General features: G+C 35.5%; 1 protein-coding gene across 1 annotated transcript; it reads left to right on the top strand.

Moving 5' to 3' along the window:
• The first annotated feature begins 744 nt into the window (after nt 1-744).
• On the top strand, nt 745-22,432 carry LOC129279204 (armadillo repeat-containing protein 3-like). Its single transcript, XM_064110932.1, has 14 exons — nt 745-2,165; nt 3,124-3,292; nt 3,940-4,123; nt 5,010-5,162; nt 5,975-6,260; nt 6,769-6,841; nt 7,548-7,684; nt 8,355-8,523; nt 9,138-9,238; nt 10,260-10,355; nt 11,025-11,237; nt 11,966-12,128; nt 14,590-14,685; nt 20,415-22,432. The coding sequence occupies exons 1-14, from the start codon at nt 1,864-1,866 to the stop codon at nt 20,523-20,525; spliced, it is 2,253 nt and encodes a 750-aa protein (XP_063967002.1). The 5' UTR covers nt 745-1,863; the 3' UTR covers nt 20,526-22,432.
• The last annotated feature ends 1,403 nt before the right edge of the window (nt 22,433-23,835 follow it).

The following is a 23,835-nucleotide window of genomic DNA, read 5'->3' as shown; positions in this document are numbered from 1 at the left end:
AAGAGTTTTCCCAGAAATCTTGTCCCTGACGTCATGTCTGCCCCCCCTCATTTTTTGACTCATGACGCCTTTACTCTGCTTGTTCGACCTTGAGCCGTTGGTCCCCTGGTTGCTTGCTCACAGGCATTCGTGCTTTCTTAGCAGTCAGGTAAAAACCTCGGCACAGAAATAACAGAAATTAGCAACTTGATGCGTACGTTGGTCACATTCATGCTATCACGGTCTACACAATGTAGACTACACGTACGTACTTCGCATCAACAGGTTTCTCAGCTCACCTTTTGACCTCGCGAGTTCAATCTAAACAAACGAAGAGTAGTCAAGTGTTGCATTGGGATTGTATCTTCGTTATGTTTTACTACAGGCCTATATTTAACCCCGCATTGGGGTTGCATCTTCGTTATGTTTTACTATAGGCCTATATTTAACCCCGCATTGGGGTTGCATATTCGTTATGTTTTACTATAGGCATATATGATTGCATTTTCGTTATGTTTTACTATAGGCCTATATTTAACCCCGTATTAAACAAACCCTGTTTTATATCGTAGAACCTGCTCTGAAAGTAATCGTTTTTCTCTTCGCCCTTTCCCTTCATGCTTGGCTGTAGACAGAATGGTGGTGGCCGTCTGTTTAGAGTTTTAAATATTTTTGGTCTAACTTTTTTTTCCAATTTCTCCTCTGTACTTTGCGAGTGGATCTAAATAATCTGAAACTGACTGAAACATTCAGGAAAGATAAAAAAACACCAAAATATCAAATTAGGGTATGTTGTATCCATATCCCTTTATGATGGCTCTCCTGATTCTCTTTCACCAATCCACTTCTTTCTTTCTTCTCTCTCCTCCCTCCCCCTTTCCTTTGGGGAGGGCCAAGGAGTCAGTATACAGAGTATACATACAGTGAGCTGCGCTATAGCGCCTCGCTGTAGTTCCCGTATATGTATCACGCCAAGCTATACATGAAGGGAAAGGTGCATAAAAGAGCTACAATCCACATGAATAAAGATCAAACTCGGAACTCGGCCCTTGCCCATCTCTGGGATTCTCGTATCTCTTTTAGTCTTGGAGTACTTTCAGATTCATGACATAAGAGTCCGAAAGTAAGCCGTATTGGGCAATCCTTTGCTTCGTCATTCACGTCAGATAATCAACGTGTCTGAATCCTTTTTCACGCGTACGATACATTTATGGATATAGCTCAATATAGTATTCTTATCCTGTGTGTGCTATCGCAAATAGTGGATTATATCTGAAACTAATGCAGAGCGCAAGCATGTCGCTAGCCGCCTAGCATCGGCTCATTGAGCTTGCACGCACCGTTCGATGTTTGCTTTCTACTCAGCTACACACACAGAGTACTGCACTTTGTTGATACGGGGATTTCTTGATACTGCGCATGCGCCATGACGTATTTCATCAATATGCATGAGTCGTAATGAATATGCATGATTCGAACGGTGTTCTAATATCAATTTATTTTTTAACCCGAGAGGGCGTCAATAAGAAAGTTCAAACTTTTATCGTTTAACCGACATTTGTTATAATATATGTTTCACCCCTCAATATCATGAGAATATAAAAGTTATGCAAGTTTCTTTTCCGTGATAAAATAGAGCAATAATATAGGTATTTAATGAATGTAATAATTTCAAAATTGATTCATTGCCCTTGTCTGAGATCAACCAATCATACACTATACCTTTAAGGGACCATCTCATGAAAGTTGTCAGCATTGACTAAATTGTTAGATCTGACATTCTCAGTGAAACCCTACATTCTGATTCTGATCTGCCAATCAAAACTGGTCTTGGACTGTTTCTGTTGTCAGGAGAATAACACATTATCAGTGCTGCCAATCTTCATGAAACTGGCCTGTCCAACAAAAACCGCCTTTTCCGTAATCACCTCTTTCCTTTCATCCTTGAGTGGTCTTGATAAACAGGTTTCTGTTTCATCTACAGAGGACACCCTTGTCCATGAGTTCTCTAGTCTGTGTCTGGCCAACATGGCCCAGGAGTACTCCAGCAAGGTCCAGATCATGGAACTAGGAGGTCTGGACCCCCTGATAGCACTCCTCTCTGACCCTGATCCCGATGTCACCAAGAACACAGTGGAAGCAGTATCTCTCTTGCTTCAGGATTATCAAAGCAGAGCAGCAATAAGGTAAAATTTTAGTAGGTGTTATCTAGCGTGGGTTGGTTATGATAACAAGTTATGAGAGCTATTATGGACTCTATGGCCCGAATTTACAAAGGTGGTTTTGAAAACCCACGGTTGAATCCATGGTTTATGCAGATTTCCAGTATAAATTACGCTTATTTTACCGCATATATTAAATATGTCCAATGCTGATGCGCGCTTTTGTCACAGTGCGCCAAATTGACGCCGGTTGCCGTGGTTATCCACGCTATTTTATTCATGAGTCCACTGTTTCATTCATCAGTCCACTCTTCAAACAGTGGACTCATGAATAAAATAGCATATCTAACCATGGAAACAGGCGTCAATTTGGCGCACTGTGACAAAATCGTGCATCAGCATTGGACATTTCTTACACACGCGCCCGATACGCGCTAAATTAAGCGTAATTTATACAGGAAATCTGCATAAACCATGGACTCAACTGTGGGTTTTCAAAACCACCTTTGTGAATTCGGGCCTATGATACAACATGGTATTGTTATTGACAACAAATATGCAAGCCAATCATCACAATGTATGATATGCATATTTTTTGTTGCAAGCAAGATATACTTGAGGTGCATCACACAGTCTATTTACAGAACCAGTGCTATTTAATCCTAATAATAATATGAAATCTAAGGATGCAAAGTCCTGCAACATCCATGAATGCATGCATAGAATGAGTATTCAGTCTAGTTCATTGATTTTGTTCATTCTCACAAAGCTGCCACGAAGGTTTCCTCCCTGTTTCTGTAAAATCCCTTTGTTGATACATCAATATGAATACCACAATTTTGGTCCCAATTGCACACAAATTGGTATCCTCACTTGGCTTTCATGTAAAATCAGAAATATATTAGAATTTCAATGATTTACAGTCTTGTTTACAGAGGCAAGAGGTTCATTTCCTTTTTTCCAATCTTCCCTGTTCTCTTAGAGATGCTCGTGGTCTGGAACCCCTTCTGGAACTCTTGAAGTCGGACTACCCGGTGATCCAGGAGCTTGCTCTACAGAGCTTGACCCTTTCTACTCAAGATGCAGAGAACAGAGAAGCACTAAGAGAACTAGAGGGATTGGAAAGACTGGTCGACTTTGTTGGTACAAAAGTAAGATGAGCTAGAATTAAGAAAAAAAAATCTTTTTCTTTCCAACTATGACTTTCCATTCAAATTTAAAGTCAAATTTCTAAATGAATATATTTTTTTCCTTTCAATAAAGGCAGTCCAGTCAACAGAGGCCAATTTAGTTTAATGGTACAAAATTTGAATTATTGATCAAATCTTTTAAGAGGTGACATTGAATCAATGAACACTTGTCATGACTTTTCATATAGAGAATCCATCATGTTGTTATGATACTGTACAATTAGACGTCTTCTTACCACCGCCTGGTATACACAATTTCAGTTTGAAGTTTGCCTGTTATAAATATCTCACGAGTGCTAAGTAAGCCATTATTGTTCCTAGAGTTCCCATGAACTTTGAATTCCTACAGAGAAAATAAAAGTTATTATTTAAGTTTGATACATTTCAGTGGTGGATCCAGGATTTTGAAATAGAGGGGAGCAAAGAGCAATTAGGAAGAGAAAATTTGAAAATAACGGGGACGTAGGCGACAGCTTTCAGAGATTTAACTACATTATATTCATGCATGTATTTACAATGGGTGATTCTCTAAAAATGGAGGGTTTGTGCATCCCTTCCACACCTGTCTTGATCTGCAATTGTATTTTCCTTTTTTGTTTTCTCTTCAGGAGTTTGAAGACCTTCATGTCCATGCCCTGAATGTTCTTTCTAATTGTTTGGAAGACATCGAGAGTATGGAACTCATTCAAACCACTGGAGGTCTTCAGAAGCTCCTAGCCTTCGCCGCAGAGTCTGAGAAATCAGAGGTCCAGGAGAATGCCTCAAAGGCCATAGCGAGGGCTGCGAGGAATCGTAAGCACCAATTAATTAAAACTTTATACTTTTCCTATACTTTTTTACCGCATAGGGACATGCCATCTGCTTTGTGAGATGCATTGTAAAAGAACCAAATAATAATATCATCATCATCTTCATCGTCACCATCATCATCATCACCATCATCATCATCCTCATAATCATTATTATTCAAAAAACAAGTGAAGATGCAACACATTTTAATTGTATCACTTCTCTGTACTTTTACCGTGGATTATCACCGTATAGATTTCTTCGTAGCAGCATATTCATAAGTTGTACTAGTAGTATATTGGATGGTGGTGAATGGAATACAACATTTATCTTATTAAATGAGATGGGGCCACAATTGCATGAGCTGTAGATGAGTGCAATAGTTACCTGTGGAATTTGATGCTGTTTCATGAGAAATACTAACTGATAAATATAGGAAGGGGATGTTAAGTTTAGAAAATATTTCACCAGCCTCATTCTTTTGTTGAAGGCCTCTCATCATTCTTGGTTGCTTGAGTACTCCTATCATGCATTCTTAAGACTCATCACAAGACAAGAGACAAAAGATATAGTAATCGTGATAATGGTGTGGATTTATAGAGCGCAGGCACCGTCCAAAGACACAGTCATAGCGAAGAGTTATCTTGGTATTAAAAAAATAGATATATCTACAAATTAACCTATAATTACACTATGCAAAAGTTAAAAACATTCACGAGTATGTAGTGTACAATTATGCGTCACTCATTGGAAGTCCTAGCTATATCCTGATCTCACAAGCTTGATTTCACAGATTGCAAATACTGCAGTGTAAATAATTGTACTGTGTGCCGAGATAAATGCCTTTTTTGTATTGATAACACCTCACATTCTTCATTTCCCTTTGTAGCTGAGAACTGCAAGATATTTCATGAGCAAGAGGGAGAGAAGACGTTGGTTTGTCTCCTCGAGGTTGATAGCGCACCAGTCCAAGCCGCTACAGCACAGGCCCTAGCCATCATGGCAGAGAGCGCCCTCTGTAGACAGACGATTGCTGAATATGGTAGGCTATTATGACTCATTGAAATTGGAATATAAAAAAGAATAATTAAAGACCCTGACTGAAGCTAAAAGTGACATGTTACAAGCTACATAGGACAAGAGTGTAAGTTTTATGCATATAAACTGTTTGACATGTGAGTATTTTGCTTAAGAAAAACTCAAATTACAGGGTTTCGACAATATGCTTTACTGAGCTTCTAACGGCCTGAATTATGTTACGTCACATTGTGCTGACATTTGGATGAGTGACTGATAATGTTAACTGAAATTAGATTGGACCAAATTGAGTGTGTTCATTTTTGGTTAAATCCATATTATGCTTGTACGTAAATTAGAAAGGGCTTTAAAAAGGAAATGTTTTTGATGTTTGAAATTAAACAAAATAAATGGCAAGGTACTGTATACTTCAATATACACATCTATAAATTCATTGATATGATTGGAAACTATGACCCGTATTCTGAACTCTGGTTTATATTAAACCCTGGTTTAAAGTTGTGGTTTAAGTATGGAGAGCCAATTGGAGCACAAATCTGGTACACATTCAATTTATTAACTCATATGACACCCAAATTGTTCTTAATATTCTGGGAAAGATAACTGAAGTATTTTTCTTCATTATGAAAGCAAAAGGAAACAAAATAGTAAACATAAGAAATATACAAGATAAACAGAATTTTTGAAATTTTGGCTCCTCATAATTTTAGCACAGAGTTAGACTGTGGTCTAAGTTAAACCTTACTTCAGAATACGGGCCTATGAATTCTAAATTGTACAAAACTTCATCAATTTTGTTTTTTGTCCAATCGTTAGATGGCATAGCACCTCTTGTCAAACTGCTCGGCAGTGAAAACGGAGATGTCGCTGAGAACGGCTCCCTCGCTCTGGCCAACCTCACATCTGCTACCGTCCAAAACTGTGTGGAGCTCGCTGAACGCAATGGCATCGAGCCCCTTATCGGTCTCTTAAACTCATCAAGAGAGGGCGCCCAAGCCAATGCAGCTCAGGTCTTGACCAACATGGCGACGGATGAAATATTGAGGGCGGACATCCAGTCTAGAGGAATTGTTGGAGCTCTTCTCACACCCCTACATTCCAGGTGGGTCCGTGCATTTTAGCTATTATCATCACCCTTTTTTGTCCAAAATTGAGTCCCTATTTTCTATTTTACAGAACAGGGCTCTGTAACCAAGATCAGCGATCAATCGCTAAATGGACTGACCAATCAGTATCAATGTTACACACTCATTTGGTTCAAAATACTGACCAGGAACCAATCAGAGGTGTTTTCTCATATTTGCAATTCATCGCTAAACTTTGTGTTACGGGGCCCAGATTGAATATTATTTTGTTTCTTCAAATCTTTCCTATTCTCATTATTTTAAGCTGTGTTTGCTGAAATTACCAAATCTTTTCAAACTTTCCATGATGCTTGATAACGTCCTCTTGAAATATTTAGAAATATCCTGGTACCAGTGCATGCAGGAATACATTTGAGCAAAGTTAAAGAAACATAATTGTTTAAATGTTACCTCTATGAAATTACTGAAACCTTATAATGTTCTCTATCTTTTTTTATACATGTGTTTTTTTTCTCCTATATTCAGCAATGCCACTGTTCAAACTAAGGCAGCCATGGCACTGGCTGCCTTTGTCTGTGATACAGAATCAAGAAACCAGGTAAAAATAATATAGTTTTTGTTTATGTACAGTTTAACTATGTCTTATATGTGTTCACAGCATTTAGATTAACTAAACGTTATGTTTACCTTCTACTCTACATGTACCTCGTATCACTTTTAGATAAAAGACTATTTTTCCATGATTTTGTGTGTTGAAGTACTACTCAATCATTCTAATATGTGTTCACATTTTATTTTGAACGTATGTTTGTCTTTCCATACTGTATTGTTTCTCTGTTCAAATCCTGGTTTAGCAACAACATACTTGTTGTTGGTTTTTGTGTTCTTATTCTCACCATTATTCTTGATTATATACCATCGTTTCTGTAGTTCTTCTTGCTGATGTACTATTTTATCATTTGTTTTTGTTTGTTCAGCCGGTGAGTTTCTTTGTCTCACTTATTCATTAACTCTTGGAACTTTTACTCTGTTCGCTTCAAAATCCGGGAATGATTTGCCACTTAGACGGTTTCCATCACTAGCAACTTTTAGAAAGGCATTAATAAAAACCAATGTCTTTTGTAGTTTGTAGTCTGTAGATTATATAATTCCATTTACTTAATTTGTTGTAAGCACTTTGGGCCTAAAGTGCAGTATAAGTAATAAGTAATAATGAGTAATAAGAATAATTTATCATGGATCTTTTTGTTCACACCCTGACGTTCTGTGTACTCATACAAATCTCTCCATTATTCTTTTATCAGTTGAGAGGGCTAGGTGGTTTAGGTCCGTTGTTGAAGCTTCTTCAGTCCAGTAATGATGACGTGCGACGAGCTGCATCTTGGGCCTTGGTTGTCTGCGCTAGTGATCCCGTCATTGCCACAGAACTCTGCAAGCTCGGGTTGGTAGACATTGTTTTTATAGGCCATATTTAATATTTTCGAATGCATGAATGATGTTAACGATCTTTAAGGTTTTTATAATCAGTGGAATAATGACTTTTTTTGTTATAAGGGATGTGATAATTAATTTGGTATAACTGGTAGAACAACCAATGCCATATTCTCTTTCGGTAGACATTAATCCTTGGAGGGAATACTTGTTACCGGAGAACAATTGGCAGATAAACTGTTTTATAATATATTGTTGACTCTTTATAGCAGTTATGTAGCTTTTTCAAAAGTGGCTACTTAATGTCATAAATGGTGAATAAAATAGATTAAAAAACACTTTACCAATTGGACAGCGGAAATCTCATGGGACGATAAGGGAGAAAAGTATATTTTGATACCACAAATATGTATTTTTACAGCTTAAACTTGTTTTTCCCCCTATGATTCATGGTATATCTCTGTAGTGGCAGGAACACCTTAAAATAGATCCCTCCGTCCTCAACCAGAAATAATGGTTTCCATATTGTAGCCTAGCTTCGACAGGTTACTAGACAGTGTTTTCTAAAAAAGATAAAAATCTTACATGAGGTGCAAATATCTTGTTGATTTTCCAAACGTGTCTTTTGCATAACTTTGATAGAATTTATTATGTGATCTGTCTTTTATCATTTTCTATAGTGGATTGGACACCTTAAAAGAGATCCAGCAGTCATCGACCCGAAAGAATGGTTTCAGTGACGTGGCCCTGGAGAGATTGCTAGACAGTATGCTACCAGCCAAATACAGCTTAATGGGGTTCCTGGGACCTAATGATATCGTCTGTGATGGCTTCTATGATGCCGGCAAGGTAAACAAACAAATCTGATGGTTGATGGCTGATAGTAACAAGTTGGCTGCAATAGTCAAACATGACTGGTTGCCATTATACCCAACAAACAAAAACAACAAGATTCCTAAAGCTGTATCCGTGTTAGGCATAACTTTGCACATGGCTGGCTTCCTTTTTTAGTGCTCAATCAGATTGTCACTTATTTTGATTTCCTTTGACTGATGTTTGAACTACAATATTAAAATTCTGGTTATTATCAAGCACCTGAACATTGTTTTGACTTTTGAAAAGGCCCCATTGGTTACCAATGTGTGTAATATGTTGTAAAAATGAAGCCCTGAATGATTTGCACCCGAAAATCATTATTTAGTGCTTCAACAAAATGGAAAATATCCGTTTTATTCCATGAACTATATGTCTTACAATTAATATCCTCAGAGAAATTAAATGATAATTTTTTTTTAGTAATATACCTTTAGAAATATCTTGAAATTGTCTGTGAATATTTGATTTTTCCTCTCTTCTTGGCTGTTTTTTTTTAATTCATTATCCATTCATTATCCCTCAAAGTTCAGGATTTGTAAATATAAAAAGCTCTGTTGTGTTATCGAATGTCTTCTTCGTTTCCTTAGATCCGACCAGAATCCAAATTTGCAACCTTGGAGGAATTGAGCGAGCAGGAGGTCAATCAGAAGAAGCCGATCTTACTTGTCAATTGTGGAGCTTCTAAGAGGTAGGGAATGTATCCTTGTCACAATCAAGGACACCTATTTTCAGGTGAAGTTTCTGAATTCAGAGATGGTATTCACTGAAGTATGGTTCACAAGAAAGTTGCATATCACATATGTACATATTCACATACAGTGTACATATACTTGTTTGTGCAATTGTTATATTGCATGATTTATTTGATCAGGTTTTATCTGTGAATGGTTTTATTGCACTTTCTATATATGTGATATTTTAGTGATGAAAAAAAAAGTAGTTTTATTTTAGAGATAAAAAAAGTAGTAGAAAAAATTCATAAATGAGCACATTGCTTTTGTTATATATATTCCTACATGTATATACTAAACATTACTCTCACCTGAATTTTAAGTGTGTATGTAATTTGTTTCAATGTATATAGTTCTATAAGCATATAGTTATAGACAAAGGTTCTTAATGTGTGCACATATATTTATTTTTGTAAACTGATATGGTGTCATGTGCCTACAAGTTTTATTGGTAACATAATTTGTTAGAATGATGTATGTTCTATAGATTTATAGATAGTTTAATCTAGTATGATAGTGCTGCAGTAAGATTTGAACCTTGGGCCTTGTTTAAAATAGAGTGACTTCTCCACTGATCCTCAACACTTAGTGTATACACTGTGCAAACACATTGATCTATGATTGCCACTTTCCACGTACATTGTATCAGTAAGAAAGAATTATTCTCTTCCAGTGGGAAACAAATTTATTCATCAGTTTGTGTAGTATCAAGCATCGTATCATATATGCGCACTATATATAAAATACTACTATCATATACGTGTACCATTTATTTACACAGAATGTTTTCACATAATATAGAATATCACAATATAACAATATCACATCACATTATATTACGTGTGTATTAATTTAGAATACTACCATTATTTACCATGTATTCAGTCTTCACTTGTGAAATATCACGATATTACTATCAGGTCACTGTTTATTTATTAGTGCATGGCACGCTCACAAATTGTTTGCCTCCCTCTATAGCCCACCTGTCACTCCTGCACCCACAATCCCGTCAGAACTAGACGTCAAACAGGAATCCAAGTCCAACATCAGATCGTCAAAATCGTCCGTCAAAGGGTACGTATTTATGTTGTCGCATACGCCGTTATATTTTGGGATTTTACTTCAAGACGGGACATTCATGAGAGTATGTATGCATGATTATTTGCCTTTTCATTTACTGGTACTCAGTATATGTTTGTCAGTAAGTGAAAACTTTTTTGCAGTTACTTCCTTTGTAAAATTCATGATAAAGAGACCACAGCAAAATATTCAACTAATACCGTATTGAAGCAATAATGACCTGCAATTTTTTTAAATGCAAAAAAACTTTATAATTTTGTTTCAAATATCAGTAGAAATTCTCCCTAAATACTGTGATCAATTTGCACACAAATGCGGAAATACAGTACATAGTAATGTTTACCCAGATGCTTGTGCTGTAAGCAGCTCGGGTTTATGTATTCTTTGAAATTCTTTAAAACCTTGTTCCGCTAACCTAAACAATGCCAGGAGAATTTTTTTATTCAATCTTTTCAGCTGATATTGGTACACTTTCATACATGATCTGAAACTGGGGAGCATTTTTATCAAATGATTTTTTAGATATTTTGTCTGACAAATCCCATTTTATCCAAAAGTTACCATAATAACAGTGCTTCTCAGCCAATCACAATCAAGGAAAGTTGTCATATCTGACAACTTGTCAGACGAAAATGTTGATGAAATGCTCTTCTGTATTGGCAGGTCAAAGAGAGAGAGCAAGAAGGAACGCGAGGAGAGAGAGCTTCGCGAGAGACTAGAAGCCGAGAGATTAGCCGAGCAGCAGGCCTTGCTCTCCCAGCAGCCACCTCAGTACGAGGCTCCTGCCGATCCGGTCTTTGAAGGTTGCATCAGCGACATGCTCAATGATGTCAGCTGTCTTCCGACGACAAGAGAACAGGTCATCACCATTGCGCAGTAAGTAGTATCCACTTTGTAAAATGCTGCAATGCATGTTAGCAATACCTTCAAGGACTGCTCAACTGCCACATTGTATTATCCAAATTCATTTAATGTCTGTTGTTTGCATCTGCTTTAATCCCCTGTATTAACAACCAATTCAGCTTACTGAATAAAAAACATATACATACTTTTGCAGATTCAGTGTACTGAAAAAAAAAATACATATCTGAAAATTGATTACACCTGTTACCAATTTATTTAATTTCCCCTAGGGGTGTTTTTGTTTGTTTGATGATAGTAAGGATACTAAGGTGAGGTAAAAAGTACTGTACTGGGTACATTATGTCACATTTTATATGTATTAAAAAAGTAACAAAGGATGGGTTTGTAGTATTCTTTTAAATGTGACAAATTAAATTGGTCGACACCACTTTACCTTTCTAAAAATGGAGGAAAGGCTGAGTAGTCATTTAGAGGAAATATGGAGCTACTAAGTAGATGAAGTGGCAATTAATAGACCATTGAAAATTACACTATAAAATATCATCCAAAGTTAGAATTTCATGCAGTGTGTATACAGCAAATGTATTAATCATGAAAATCTTTGCAGAAGAGAACCAACGATTCTTCATGAAATAATAACCATTAATTTTCTTAGTAATGAAGGTAAACTACAACAAAGAAGAATGTGACACCATTTCGTCTTTACAATATTTCCCCCCTCCCCCCCTCTCTCTTCCCAGGTACGTCAGCAACAAGATGGGTGGACCGATCGAGAAGGGAGAGATGGCTAACTTCAGCTACGAGCTGAGCCTTAGTCAACTGAAGTACGAACTGAAGAGCAATATCATCCCTATTGGTCGGATCGATCGGGGTATCCATTGCCACAGAGCTCTGCTCTTTAAGGTCAGTATTGACTTGCTCACGTGGAGCAGTGGAGTAGGTAGTGGTATTCAAATGCGCTCCCAGTATTGGAGATACGTGTCTTGTGGATACTGAATCTTACTAGAGTTACTCATTGTTTTCAAGTTGGCGAGGTCAGGGGCACTTTTAGTAGCATGGAAAAGTCAATTCCAGTCTACTATAACAGACCTGCCAACCAGTACGTTTTAGCCGTATTTAGTTTTTGCAACCAAAATACGGCAGTACGTTTTTTGTTTGAAAAATACGATTTTTGTAAAAAAAAAAAAAAAAATATGGTTATTAGATCAATGTAATTTCAGGTAACTTGTTTTTTTTCAATCATTTTGTTAAAACCAGGGTGAAGATATACACATGTTTTTATATTTTTTTTTCATCTGCAAGAGCAGTGCGCATTTTAGCTTGCATGCAGCTTGAGCGCCGCGATGAGCGAGTGCGCCAAGTATTTTATTATGAAATACACTTTTTTTTGGGAAAATGCACTTTTTTTTATCACAGAAAACAGTTTTTCATTCCCAGAGGTTGGCAGGTCTGCTATAATTGTCCTTGGTCCATATTCTGAAGACTGGTGTAACTTAGGCCATGGTCTCATTCTGGGTTTAAATTATGGGAAGCCCAAAATTTCACAATTGCATTTACATTATGGCCCAAAATTCACAAAGGTGGTTTTTAAAACCATCGGTTGAACCCATGGTTTATGCAGATTTCCTGTATAAATTACGCGTATATTAAAAAATGTCCAATGCTGATGCGCACTTTTGTCATAGTGCGCTAAGTTGACGCCTGTTGTCGTGGTTATCCACGCTATTTTATTCATGAGTCCACTGTTTTGATTTAATGAGTCCACTCTTCAAACAGTGGACTCATGAATAAAATAGCATACTTAACCATGGCAACAGGCGTAAATTTGGTGCACTGTGATAAAAGCGCGCATCAGCATTGGACATTTTTTAATATACGCGGTAAATAAGCGTAATTTATACAGGAAATCTGCATAAACCTTGGGTTCAACCGATGGTTTTAAAAACCACCTTTGTGAATTCGGGCCTATATGTTTCATATCTTTACTTGGCTCTTTTCTCATGTTTAGATGTGGAAGAAAACCATGTCAGTAATTATTTCCAATCAGTTGTGAATGATTAGTGTCAAGTGAGCTGACAAATTGAACTTATAGTGTTAGAGAAACCTGTCACAATTAGCTATCCATAAATAAACCACAACCTCAGGCCAGAGTTTGAATTAAATTCCAGTTCAGAATACAGGCCCTCGGGTATATTACAGGAATTTTTGTAACAATATTTGTTGGCCCTAATTACAGTATAGTTTAATTTATTTGATTGTTGGCTTGTGGATGAAGTAAGGGATATGTTAGCTATCTGACTGATACTTGATGAGATAAGGTTATGGATCAATAACAATAAACTATTGAACAAAATTTATATTCTTGTACTCACATTATGATGTGAAGAATACATGTAGGTATATACTTATAAAGGACAACCAAAGATAGTACATGTATACAAATAATGCGCGTAAGTGCGTGCATGCAGGGCCAAATAATGGACGATGTGTGAGAAGAGTCAATGGATATACCTCACCGAGGTCCACAGGACCAAGTACCGTATGTCCATTTAGCAAGTCGAGCATAGAGTTCATTATTTAGGTCCTCTTTGCACAAGAATGCGTGCATTGTTTGTTTTTACAACCCCTCCTCCATACTGAGTCGCCCCGAATGCTATATTTGATCTAAATTCTAGATTGTGCCGAGCTGATCATTACGTACGTCGTGCCACAGTGCAGACCTCGCACTATCCTGCACTCTGACGTAAAAGTGATGGATAGTGCATTTTGGATGGCGTAGTGCAATTCGCTGAATATCATGTGTTCCGATTTGGATCATTCAGATTACAGAACATTCTTGGGAATTGTATTATAGGAAATAGCAGAGAGCAAAGACATGAGAAGACCAATCAAACTTATGTCGCCAATATTCTTAAGTTCAATCAGCTTATAGGCCATGGGATAACACTGTGCTATACTTGTGGGCAGCCAAGTGTCAATACATGTATATACATTTTTTACATTGTATGTTTTTTTATTATATGTTAATCTTATTTCCCCGTAATTAAGTATTTAAGAAAACTATTTGAGGTATTATTCCAGGACAGTTATGAATGACTCAAACACCAAAAATGCTTACAAATTGAAATTCTCCTGTTAAAGATTTGTGTCATAATTGGCTATCCATAGTTACACCATAACTTTAGAACAAAGTTTCAATTAAACCCAAAGTCAATGACTACATTCTTGCTGATTTTCTGTTTTTTAGATTGATGCCTTTCCTTCAACATTTTCAAGAAACATTTATAAAAGTTTATCCCATTCTTATCAAAACTATTTGATCACTGATTTCTTCTTATCATGTTTTTGTATATCTTTAACGAAGGCCCTCGCTGATCGGATTGGTGTATCGTGTTCGTTGGTGAGAGGCAACTATAACAGAGCTTGGAATGAAGTTATGCTCACAGACGAAGAAGACTTGGTAAGTTACCTGATAATAATCATATGATTAATAATAATTATATATTCTGCTTTTATATAGTGTTTAAGTACATAGAAACGAAGATGTAGCTTTATCATGTTTTAAGTTTCTTTGTTAATTTTTTTTTCCTCAACGTGCAAAGTGATGCATGCATAAGACTTTTTTTATGGCTGTCGATATACATTCATTTTCAAGTTTTGAACCAGTGTTCTATTTTTACACAAAAAAATGTTCTGAAGCACCTTGATTATCCAACTAGATTTTAATTCGTCATGCGGACGAATTAGGTGGTCTGTCGTATAGATAGATAAACAGGAAAAAAATATTTAAACAGATATTAGATTGAAAAATAGATAGACAAACAGATTTACATAATCAAACAGATACATACAAGAAAGATAATTATATTAGATGGATGGAGTGATGGATGGAGAGATAAATTATAGGTGGTTATATTAATAAAACATAGACATATATAGATAGATATAGAGAGACAGACATATAGATAGAGAGACAGACATATAGATAGATAGAGAGACAGACTTATAGATAGAGAGATAGATTGATAGATATATAGATATATAGATAGATAGAGAGATGATTGGTGGTTATATTAATAAAACATATATAAACATATAGATAGAAAGAGAGACAGACAGATAGATAGATAGACAGATAGATAGACAGACATATATATAGATAGAGAGACAGACATATCATGAAGCTATTACGAGCTATCTCGTAATAGCTTCATGCTGCGTGGTCCTATCGCGTTATGTAAGCGGGCTCTAACTTTCGCCTGGCGGCTCGCCAATTGATGTTAGATATCGTTCCTTCGCCCGAAGGAAGCGATAACAAAGGATTAAGAGAGAAATTGGAAGATGGTTCTCCTTCTCGTGATAGCTTCATGGATAGATAGACAGACATATAGATAGACAAACATATAGATAGACAGAGAGACAGAAATATAGATAGATAGAGAGACAGACATATAGATAGATATATAGATAGATAGATAGATAGATAGATAGATAGATAGATAGACATATAGATAGATACAGAGACAGACATATAGATTGATAGAGATCGAGACAGAGATAGATAGAGAGACAGACATATAGATGAATAGAGAGACAGACATATAGATAGATAGATAGATAGATAGACAGATAGATAGATAGATAGAGAGACAGACAGACAGATAGATAGATAGATATATAGATAGATAGATAGATAGAGACAGGCAGATGGATGGATAGATAGATAGACATATCTAAACAGATAGATACATATATATTAGACAGAGAGAGAGAGAGAGAGATAAACAGACAGATAGATATACAATGTAGGTAGATAGACAGACAGACATATGGATAGATAGAGAGAGAGGGACGTATTCAAACAGAAAGATATATATTAGACAGAGAGATAGATATGTCATGTAGGTAGATAGACAGACAGATAAATAGATATGATATAAAAAAGTAATTATAATCTGTTTTATTTTGCAATATTTTAGCTATTATTTGTTAGAATTCTTATAATTGATCGTGGGCAAGATAGCTAAAAAAAAAAAAAAAAAAAAAAAAATCATGTTCACCCGCGGACTCGAACCCCTGCCTGCATGATGGAATGAGAAGTAAGTCTGACGCCTAACCGATTGAGCTAGAATATTTCCCATAGACTTAACACGTAAGCAAAACACCAGAATCTCAAATCCAATCTTGCAAGTGAATTACGGGCATGATCCCGACATCTGATCGGAAAATGAAGGAAACGCAACCGAAAGCTTAGAATCTCAGCTACAACATACTAAAAGCTCAGGGATAACTAGCAACAAAAATTGGAGATATGGCTTACGAAATAGAAGAATGTAGAATCTAGTTTTGAGAAAAAGTCATGTCCCATAGAGATTACACGCAAAATGAGTAAAAATGACATGCCATTATTATTTGCAATTTTTGAGGATGATTTGTCTATCAAAATGAAAAATAAAGGCAATAACTCAGAAAGAGTAAGAACTAAGCTACAACATATCAAAAATTGGGTGAAAATTGACCAATATTCACGGAGTTAGAGCAAGATTTGCATAATTATAATGACGTCATAATAGGCAAAATGGATTTTTTGAATTCCGACGCCATTTTGATGACGTCATAATATAATTGAGGGTCAAATGAGACATGAAATTATATCTCTAGTTCATACTCTATCAAAATATGAAAAAAAAATTGGGGGTCCCCATGCGTTCTGAAGAGCTACAGCGGATTTTCTATAGGCATGTTTTTGCCCATATATGGCCTATAGTGAGAGCTCGCGCGCACACGTGCTGCAAACTTTAACGGGTGTTAATTTCCTTATTAATGGTCGTAGAAGGTTGATCAAGGTATCAAATTGCTCAAAATTATATGATCAATGCAATGAAATAAAAAAAACGGTGTTTCTGAGTTGCATTCAAGGCGTTACGCGCTTAATGCTTAAAATGACCTAAAACGTACTCTGTTTTGGTCAAAAAGTGATTTTTAGCATTTTAAAATTTTGACGCGCGCGTACGCGCGCGTCGTGACCTTCAGGTGACCTTTGATGACATGACCTGATGACCCTTGATCTGAAGTTTATGTCATGTGAATTTGATTTATTTTTGATAATTGATAATGGAGATATGATTGATAATGTGATTTTACAAAATGGCGTCTAGATGACGTCATGATGACGTCATGACATTAAGATTCTTGCAGAATTGAGGTCTTATTGATGTTGATATGTGCTGATATTTTGATGATTATTGAATATGAACTTTCTGAGATTTGCTGTCCACAAGAAATGGAGGAAATAAAAATAAGAAATAAAAATAAATAAATAATAAAGAAAGAAAATTCGGACAAACATAAGAGGTGATCTGTCATAGACAGACCACCTAATTATGTGGAAAGTGTGCTATATAAATCAAATGTGTTATATACAGTATATACATGTATATATTGTGAGGAGCAGGGACCTATAAATTGCAAGGTGCTTTCTAATATGTAGTTGAGAGGATGCTATAAATACAGCGAGAATAAGCAATGAGACGTAGCCGGGGTTCAGTTCATCAAGTTTAATCACAAGCTTTCGGCCATAATCAGGCCTTCTTCGGTATCTGAAGTACAAGAGAAACTAGTGGCCATAATGTTTAAACAAATTTGCGGAATATGTATACACAGAAGAAGGTTACTATAACTTAAAGTATACATCCAAAGAATCAAAAGTATTTTATAATGACTTTATGTGGTCATCATTGTAAAGGGGAAATATTACTAATCAGATATATAACTTCACTTTTCAAAATAGTGATCAGAGATTGCAGAAATCAGCTCTCAAAAATGATTTATTTTCATGCCATATTTCTGCCTTCCACCGGTCCTCTTGCGAGCTCCAGCTGAGTGACGTCACACAATGAGCAGTGAGCAGCTGAGCTGACAGCAGCCCATTGGAGACGATCTTTCCAATCAGCGTTTTTTGCTCTTAGAATTGTTTATTCCTCTTAAGATTGGTCTTGTTATATAGATAAAAGTTTGAATTTACTGAACAGTGAAAAAAAGTGCACATTTAACGTATTTTGGTAACCAATATTTAGCTTAGAATTTTTTTTTTTTTTTTCAAATATATGTGAATAAACAAAGCATATTTTCACGTAGAAATCACACTTGCGTCACATTAATGTTATAGTCAATATAAAGCATAGACATTCTTCTTTATGACTGAACAAAAATTATGAAATTTCATTAAGTAGCAAAGTCAGGAGCCACAAAAAAAACACGGCAATATCCATCGCGAAATGACTGAAATTGCAGTTGAATTGCCGAAGCATTATTAGGAAACAGCGGCGAGCGGACTTTCTTTCATATATCTTTAAAATGCCTTCCTTTTAGGGCGATGGTCTGTGGCCAAATGCGTTGGCCATTGTTTTGTCATGTGCGAGGACCCTGGTTCGAAACTCGGATTTTTTTTTTCTGGGTATTTTTTTTTTATTCCTTCCCCGTCCCTACCCATCTTTTTTTTCTCTTTTTATTTTCTTGTGAAATTCTATTCAGACCTGTATTTATCAAATCTTGCTTCTTAATTGCTGCTTTTGATTTTCAAGTTCTTGATTAGATTATTTCTACTCTTATTTGGGATGGGAGGGGTAGAGTTAAAAGTCAAGTCCACATCAACTAAAAATTATTTGAATAGAGTAATTTCCCTTGTTGTTTTTACTCAAAACAGTCATATACACAAAACAATGATATGCAAATTAGAGTTGTCACTCACATCACATTCGTTTCTATTTTTTGTGGCATTTTGTTTTTTATTCTTTGCAGATTTGACGATAGGAAACTCTTCATCTGATCACAATAGGTTATATTTACGGAACTGTTAAAATAGTAATTATATAAATTTGAATCAAAGTTTTTATGAAATTTCCTGCAATATCTTGTTATTTTTCTTTAAATTCAAATGAATTTTTGATTGCGTGGACTTCTCCTTTACTCTTAATGTAGGGAATACATAGCAAAATTTATCCAGAAACAAAATTGTCTTAGAATATGCAAATCAGTAATTGGACACATGTTCACTTTTCTTTCATCCAGGCCACTTCCTCACATCCACCAGGCTTTCAGTCTTATAACAAAAATGATGAACCATCACACAACATTCACAGTGCTTCACAATAAATATTTCACTTCTGTTCATACATGCAATAAATATTGTGGAAAACAAATAAAAGGCGTACCCATATTCAAATACCGTTTAAAAGGACAAATATATTATACCTTTCGAGAAAAATCAGCACGTTAAATATCTGATAACAAAACATAATTATGGGGCACTGCACGAAACTTATGTTCAATTGCAAATCAAGCGTAATAAGGTCGAGTTTCAATCGCAATTCAACTACATGTTTAATCAAAGGACTTACCCTTGATTTGGGACGTGTGATTGAGTATAACATTTCTCGCAAAATGCCCTAGTAACATTAAAATTGTTCTTTCGTTTAAATTGTGTGTGCAGCTTGGAGTTTTTCAATAGTTAGTAGAGCAACACAACGAAGACTGTCGAGTGGACAAAATCGATCTTTCCAGTTCACAATTCAATAAAAAACGGGCAAAATAACACAGTTCTGGTTCCCTTATAGTCTGAAGTTGTCGAAAACAGAATTCGGATGTCACATTACATGAAGAAAACGGTAAATTCGGAAGATATTGAAGAGGTCAGTAAGGTGATTCAGTGTATTATGCACAGAGGGATGATGAGCTCGATGATTGTGTGACGTCATTATTCTCGACTGTTTTCACTGCGTGAACTGTCGGTCTGGGGGCGGCTGGGGGGCTTAGAATGGTCTCTAATAATTTCATTTCTTGCATTTCCACGACATCAATAAGACTTTTTAGTGACATATTTGTGTATAAAAAGACAAGACCTTTCCATTCATATATAATTTGTCTATAATCATCACTTTCGTGAATTTTCTTTGGATGTATACTTTAAGTAAGACTAATTTAAGTTGTTGGACTGCTTTCCTTTAAGCAAAGCAAATGATTTTCATAGCAAAATTAGCACATTTCTTCTTGTCAGTCAATCAGTTATAAAAGAATCAAACTGGCAGATATATTATATTAATTTTAGATGATAATACTTCATACTCTTCTCATGCAAAGTAAAAAGCATTTGTATTCCAATAAACAAATCTGTTCGTTTCTTTCATACAGCAAGAGAATCCCAAGTTTCCTCCCAAGGCCTACATCGTTGACCTTGTCCACCAACCTGGAAGATTGATGCGTTCAGACTCCAATGATGCAGTTAATTATCAAAAGATTTGAAACGATTAATGTCAGTACCCTTTATGTGTTATCTTACCCAATAGACTGATGCATTCAGACTTGAAAGGCAGTTTATTATCAAAAGATTTGAAATGATAATGCGAACGTCATTGGTCTTTATGTTTAATCCTGCCTGGAAGACTGCTACGTTCAGACTCTAATTGCAGTCTTTGCTTTTCATGCATGCACAATTGAATTTACATGTATTTTGAAATCAAATATATCTCTATATTTATTATTATTATTATACGAACAGATTCTATGTCAGTTTTGAGATGATTAGTAGTATTTAAGAGTAATTAAGAGATATTTTTTTTGCAATGATCACATCCATTATTTATGTGTGATATCCATAGTTGTGTTTATGATGATTGTTCTGTTCTTCAGAATTGATCTGAATATCTTTTACAAATTTTATCAAAACTACTCCACATCTGTGGCCATCCTGCCAGCGATCTTCCGTCCTTATAGCTATTGTGTATAGTGTCTTATTATAGTTGTAATCTATGAAAGAACATTGTGAATTTATATGCATTTTGTGGCTTTGCTCAGAAAAATAATGCCCATGAACTGTAACTTTTTGTAAACTCCAAAATAAGTGACTATTGTGTGACAATGAAGACTATACATGTAGTACATATTAATATGTAGGTCAATTCGATAAAAAGAACTGTGTTTTCAAGATGACAACCTCCGTCCATAGTAGCTTCACTTTCATTTGTATGCAAATTCTTTATCTAGGTAATTATGAAATGGTTTATATTTCACATAATCCAAATGAATTTTGATATAATTATTTGTTCAGAGTCATGCATACCTCGAAAACTCAGCAATATTGAAAGCGTATGCACACTGTTAATACTGCTGTATAGTGATATTCCTTTCTGTTTGGAGTAATTTTCAACATTCTATTCAGATTTTTTCCTATCCCCCCCCTCAGTCGGTTAGAGCGCATGTTTCGGATAAGATCGTAGATCTCAACGTGAGGGGTTCGAGTCCCGCTCATGCCGAAACGCGTCTAACAAAAAATCTGATGCTATAGCGTTGTGTGTAAGCGTGCCTCACCACTGTATTCAGTGCAGGTGTGAATGCAGTTGGAAAACACTCCGTCCATCGGGAAGGACGCAAATGTTGGTCCCTTGTAAAGGAGAGTCACAACCTATGCACGTTAAAACCAATACACTATTCGTCAAAGAGTAGGGTGTTCACCCGGTGTATTGCACCTGTCGGTCCCCGGTACTACAATACTGCAAGAATCTTCAGGATTGAAGGAGGCAGTCAGTGTAGCTTGAAACCTACAGAGAACTAGTATTAAGGGATTAATTGTATATTTGATTTGTATGCTTGATTGCATGCAATTATCAATGTAATCAATCATAAAAATCAACTCTTCAGATCAAATACCAAGCCTTGCGTTACATGGCCCAGGAGCTGATACCATTCAGGTTGACCCTGGGATGTACATGTTTCTGAAGCATGAGGGCGCTCTTCCTTTTCATAAAGATAATTGAGGGGAATGAAATGTTTGTTCCAAGGAGAGTGCATTTCTGTCAATATGAAACAATCTAATCATAATAACCTCACCTTTTTCATCTGTACTTTACATTTTCCATATTATAAGTTGAATTATGCTGTAAACAAATTCACAGAGGTTTGGTATTTTAAGCTTCTTATTTTGTTGAAGGGTACATCCAAACATGATATAATCCAAATATTTCCTTCCATTATACACTCGGCTTTGCTTAACCTTTCTCATGATTTAATTCAAATACATTTAATTTCCCTTCAGATTTAGGCAAATCATATTAGAATAAAGGAAAATGTATGTTCATATGATAATTATATATATGTTTGTATATATGTATGCACCTTGAGAAGTAATAAAATATATTGTACAAAGTTTAAAATTGTGTTAATTGTGTTTTCTTGTTGACTTTTATTAATTACCCTTTTTGGATGTATAATATGTAGAAGAGACATAATCATAATTCATGGCTTGGCCCCCAAAGTTTCTATTATTTTGTTTTGAAATCATAGTATTTAGGCTTGAATTTATTTGGTGATGATGACGGTGATGATAATGACGAGGATGATGGTGACTGATGAAGAGGAAGAGGATGATGATGATGGTGATGACGATGATGATGCTGCGCTGCTACTGCTGATGATGATAATGGTGGAGGTGATGCTGCTGATATGATGATGATCATCATCATCATCATGATTGATGATGATGATTATGATGATCATGATGATGATGATAATCATGATGGTGATGATGGTGCTGATGGTGATGATGACTATGATGATGATGATGATGATGATTTTAATGATGATCATGGTGATGATGACTAGGCCTACATCAAACGTTAGGGGAGATTAATGATAATAATTTGGAAGCAATTTGGAGTATACACATGGTCCATGATGTACAGGAGGGCGGGGATCTAGCTTGGAGCTTTCATTGTCGGAAACATTAATTTAGTAAATGAATCAATCTCTTCTTGTTCAATTACAGCATCTATCTAAAAGGTGAATTATGGGATTTTTACGTGGACGGGAAAAGGTGTTAAGATCGACATATTCACAGCGGAATGGTTGATTTACAACTTCATGAGCCTTGTCGATAATTACCCAAGAATCACCTTCCGGAAAAATATATTGAAAAGAAAAACCGATCAAGGTTAGAAGTCTATTCACAATAAACAATTTACTCACATTAATTTTACCACAAAACTTTTGTAAAGAAAAATCGATAAATCACGGTATACAGTGTGTCAATTCCTTTTCCCAGGAAAAAAATAATCATGATTTATTGCAAAATAAATAAACAAAATATTTAATCTTTGGTTTGAATTTGAATTTCATTCATTTGGCATGAACATTTTGTTTTACAATACATACAATGATAACATAAACAAAAATATTTATAACTGTATATGTCGTATAAATTAGTAAAACATCAATGCATTTTCCATAGATTTGCAATTATTATGCATATATACATTTATATACAAAGATAAATGACATATTGAAATTTAACACACAGAAAGTATAGCATAATGCAATATTATGAAGCACAATACATAAGTTATCTATATTTAATGATAGAGATATATCGTAAGTGCACATTGGATTTTAGATAGCTTGAATGAAAGAAAAAAATGTAGTTGATGTTAAAGCCCACCTCTCTTATTCATTATGGCTTTGATGAACTTACAGAAATTATCAATTATGTTTTCATTATCAAGTTTCATTATGAATATAAATTTGTCTTCATCGCTAAGGTCTTTAAACTGTTGATAGGCCT

Source organism: Lytechinus pictus, chromosome 16 (assembly GCF_037042905.1).
Source record: "Lytechinus pictus isolate F3 Inbred chromosome 16, Lp3.0, whole genome shotgun sequence".
NCBI classification, from domain to species: domain Eukaryota; kingdom Metazoa; phylum Echinodermata; class Echinoidea; order Temnopleuroida; family Toxopneustidae; genus Lytechinus; species Lytechinus pictus.
Note: the sequence above shows the minus strand (reverse complement) of the source record. Positions and strands in the feature narration are given on the sequence as shown.

What these genes read in the sequence shown, in the direction of transcription:
- LOC129279204 (XM_064110932.1), top strand. Translation starts at nt 1,864, where the DNA reads ATGAAACTGGCCTGTCCAACAAAAACCGCCTTTTCCGTAATCACCTCT. An exon ending in CTCACACCCCTACATTCCAG is followed by an intron (nt 6,261 to 6,768) that starts GTGGGTCCGTGC and finishes TCCTATATTCAG; the next exon opens with CAATGCCACTGTTCAAACTA. An exon ending in AATTGTGGAGCTTCTAAGAG is followed by an intron (nt 9,239 to 10,259) that starts GTAGGGAATGTA and finishes CTCCCTCTATAG; the next exon opens with CCCACCTGTCACTCCTGCAC.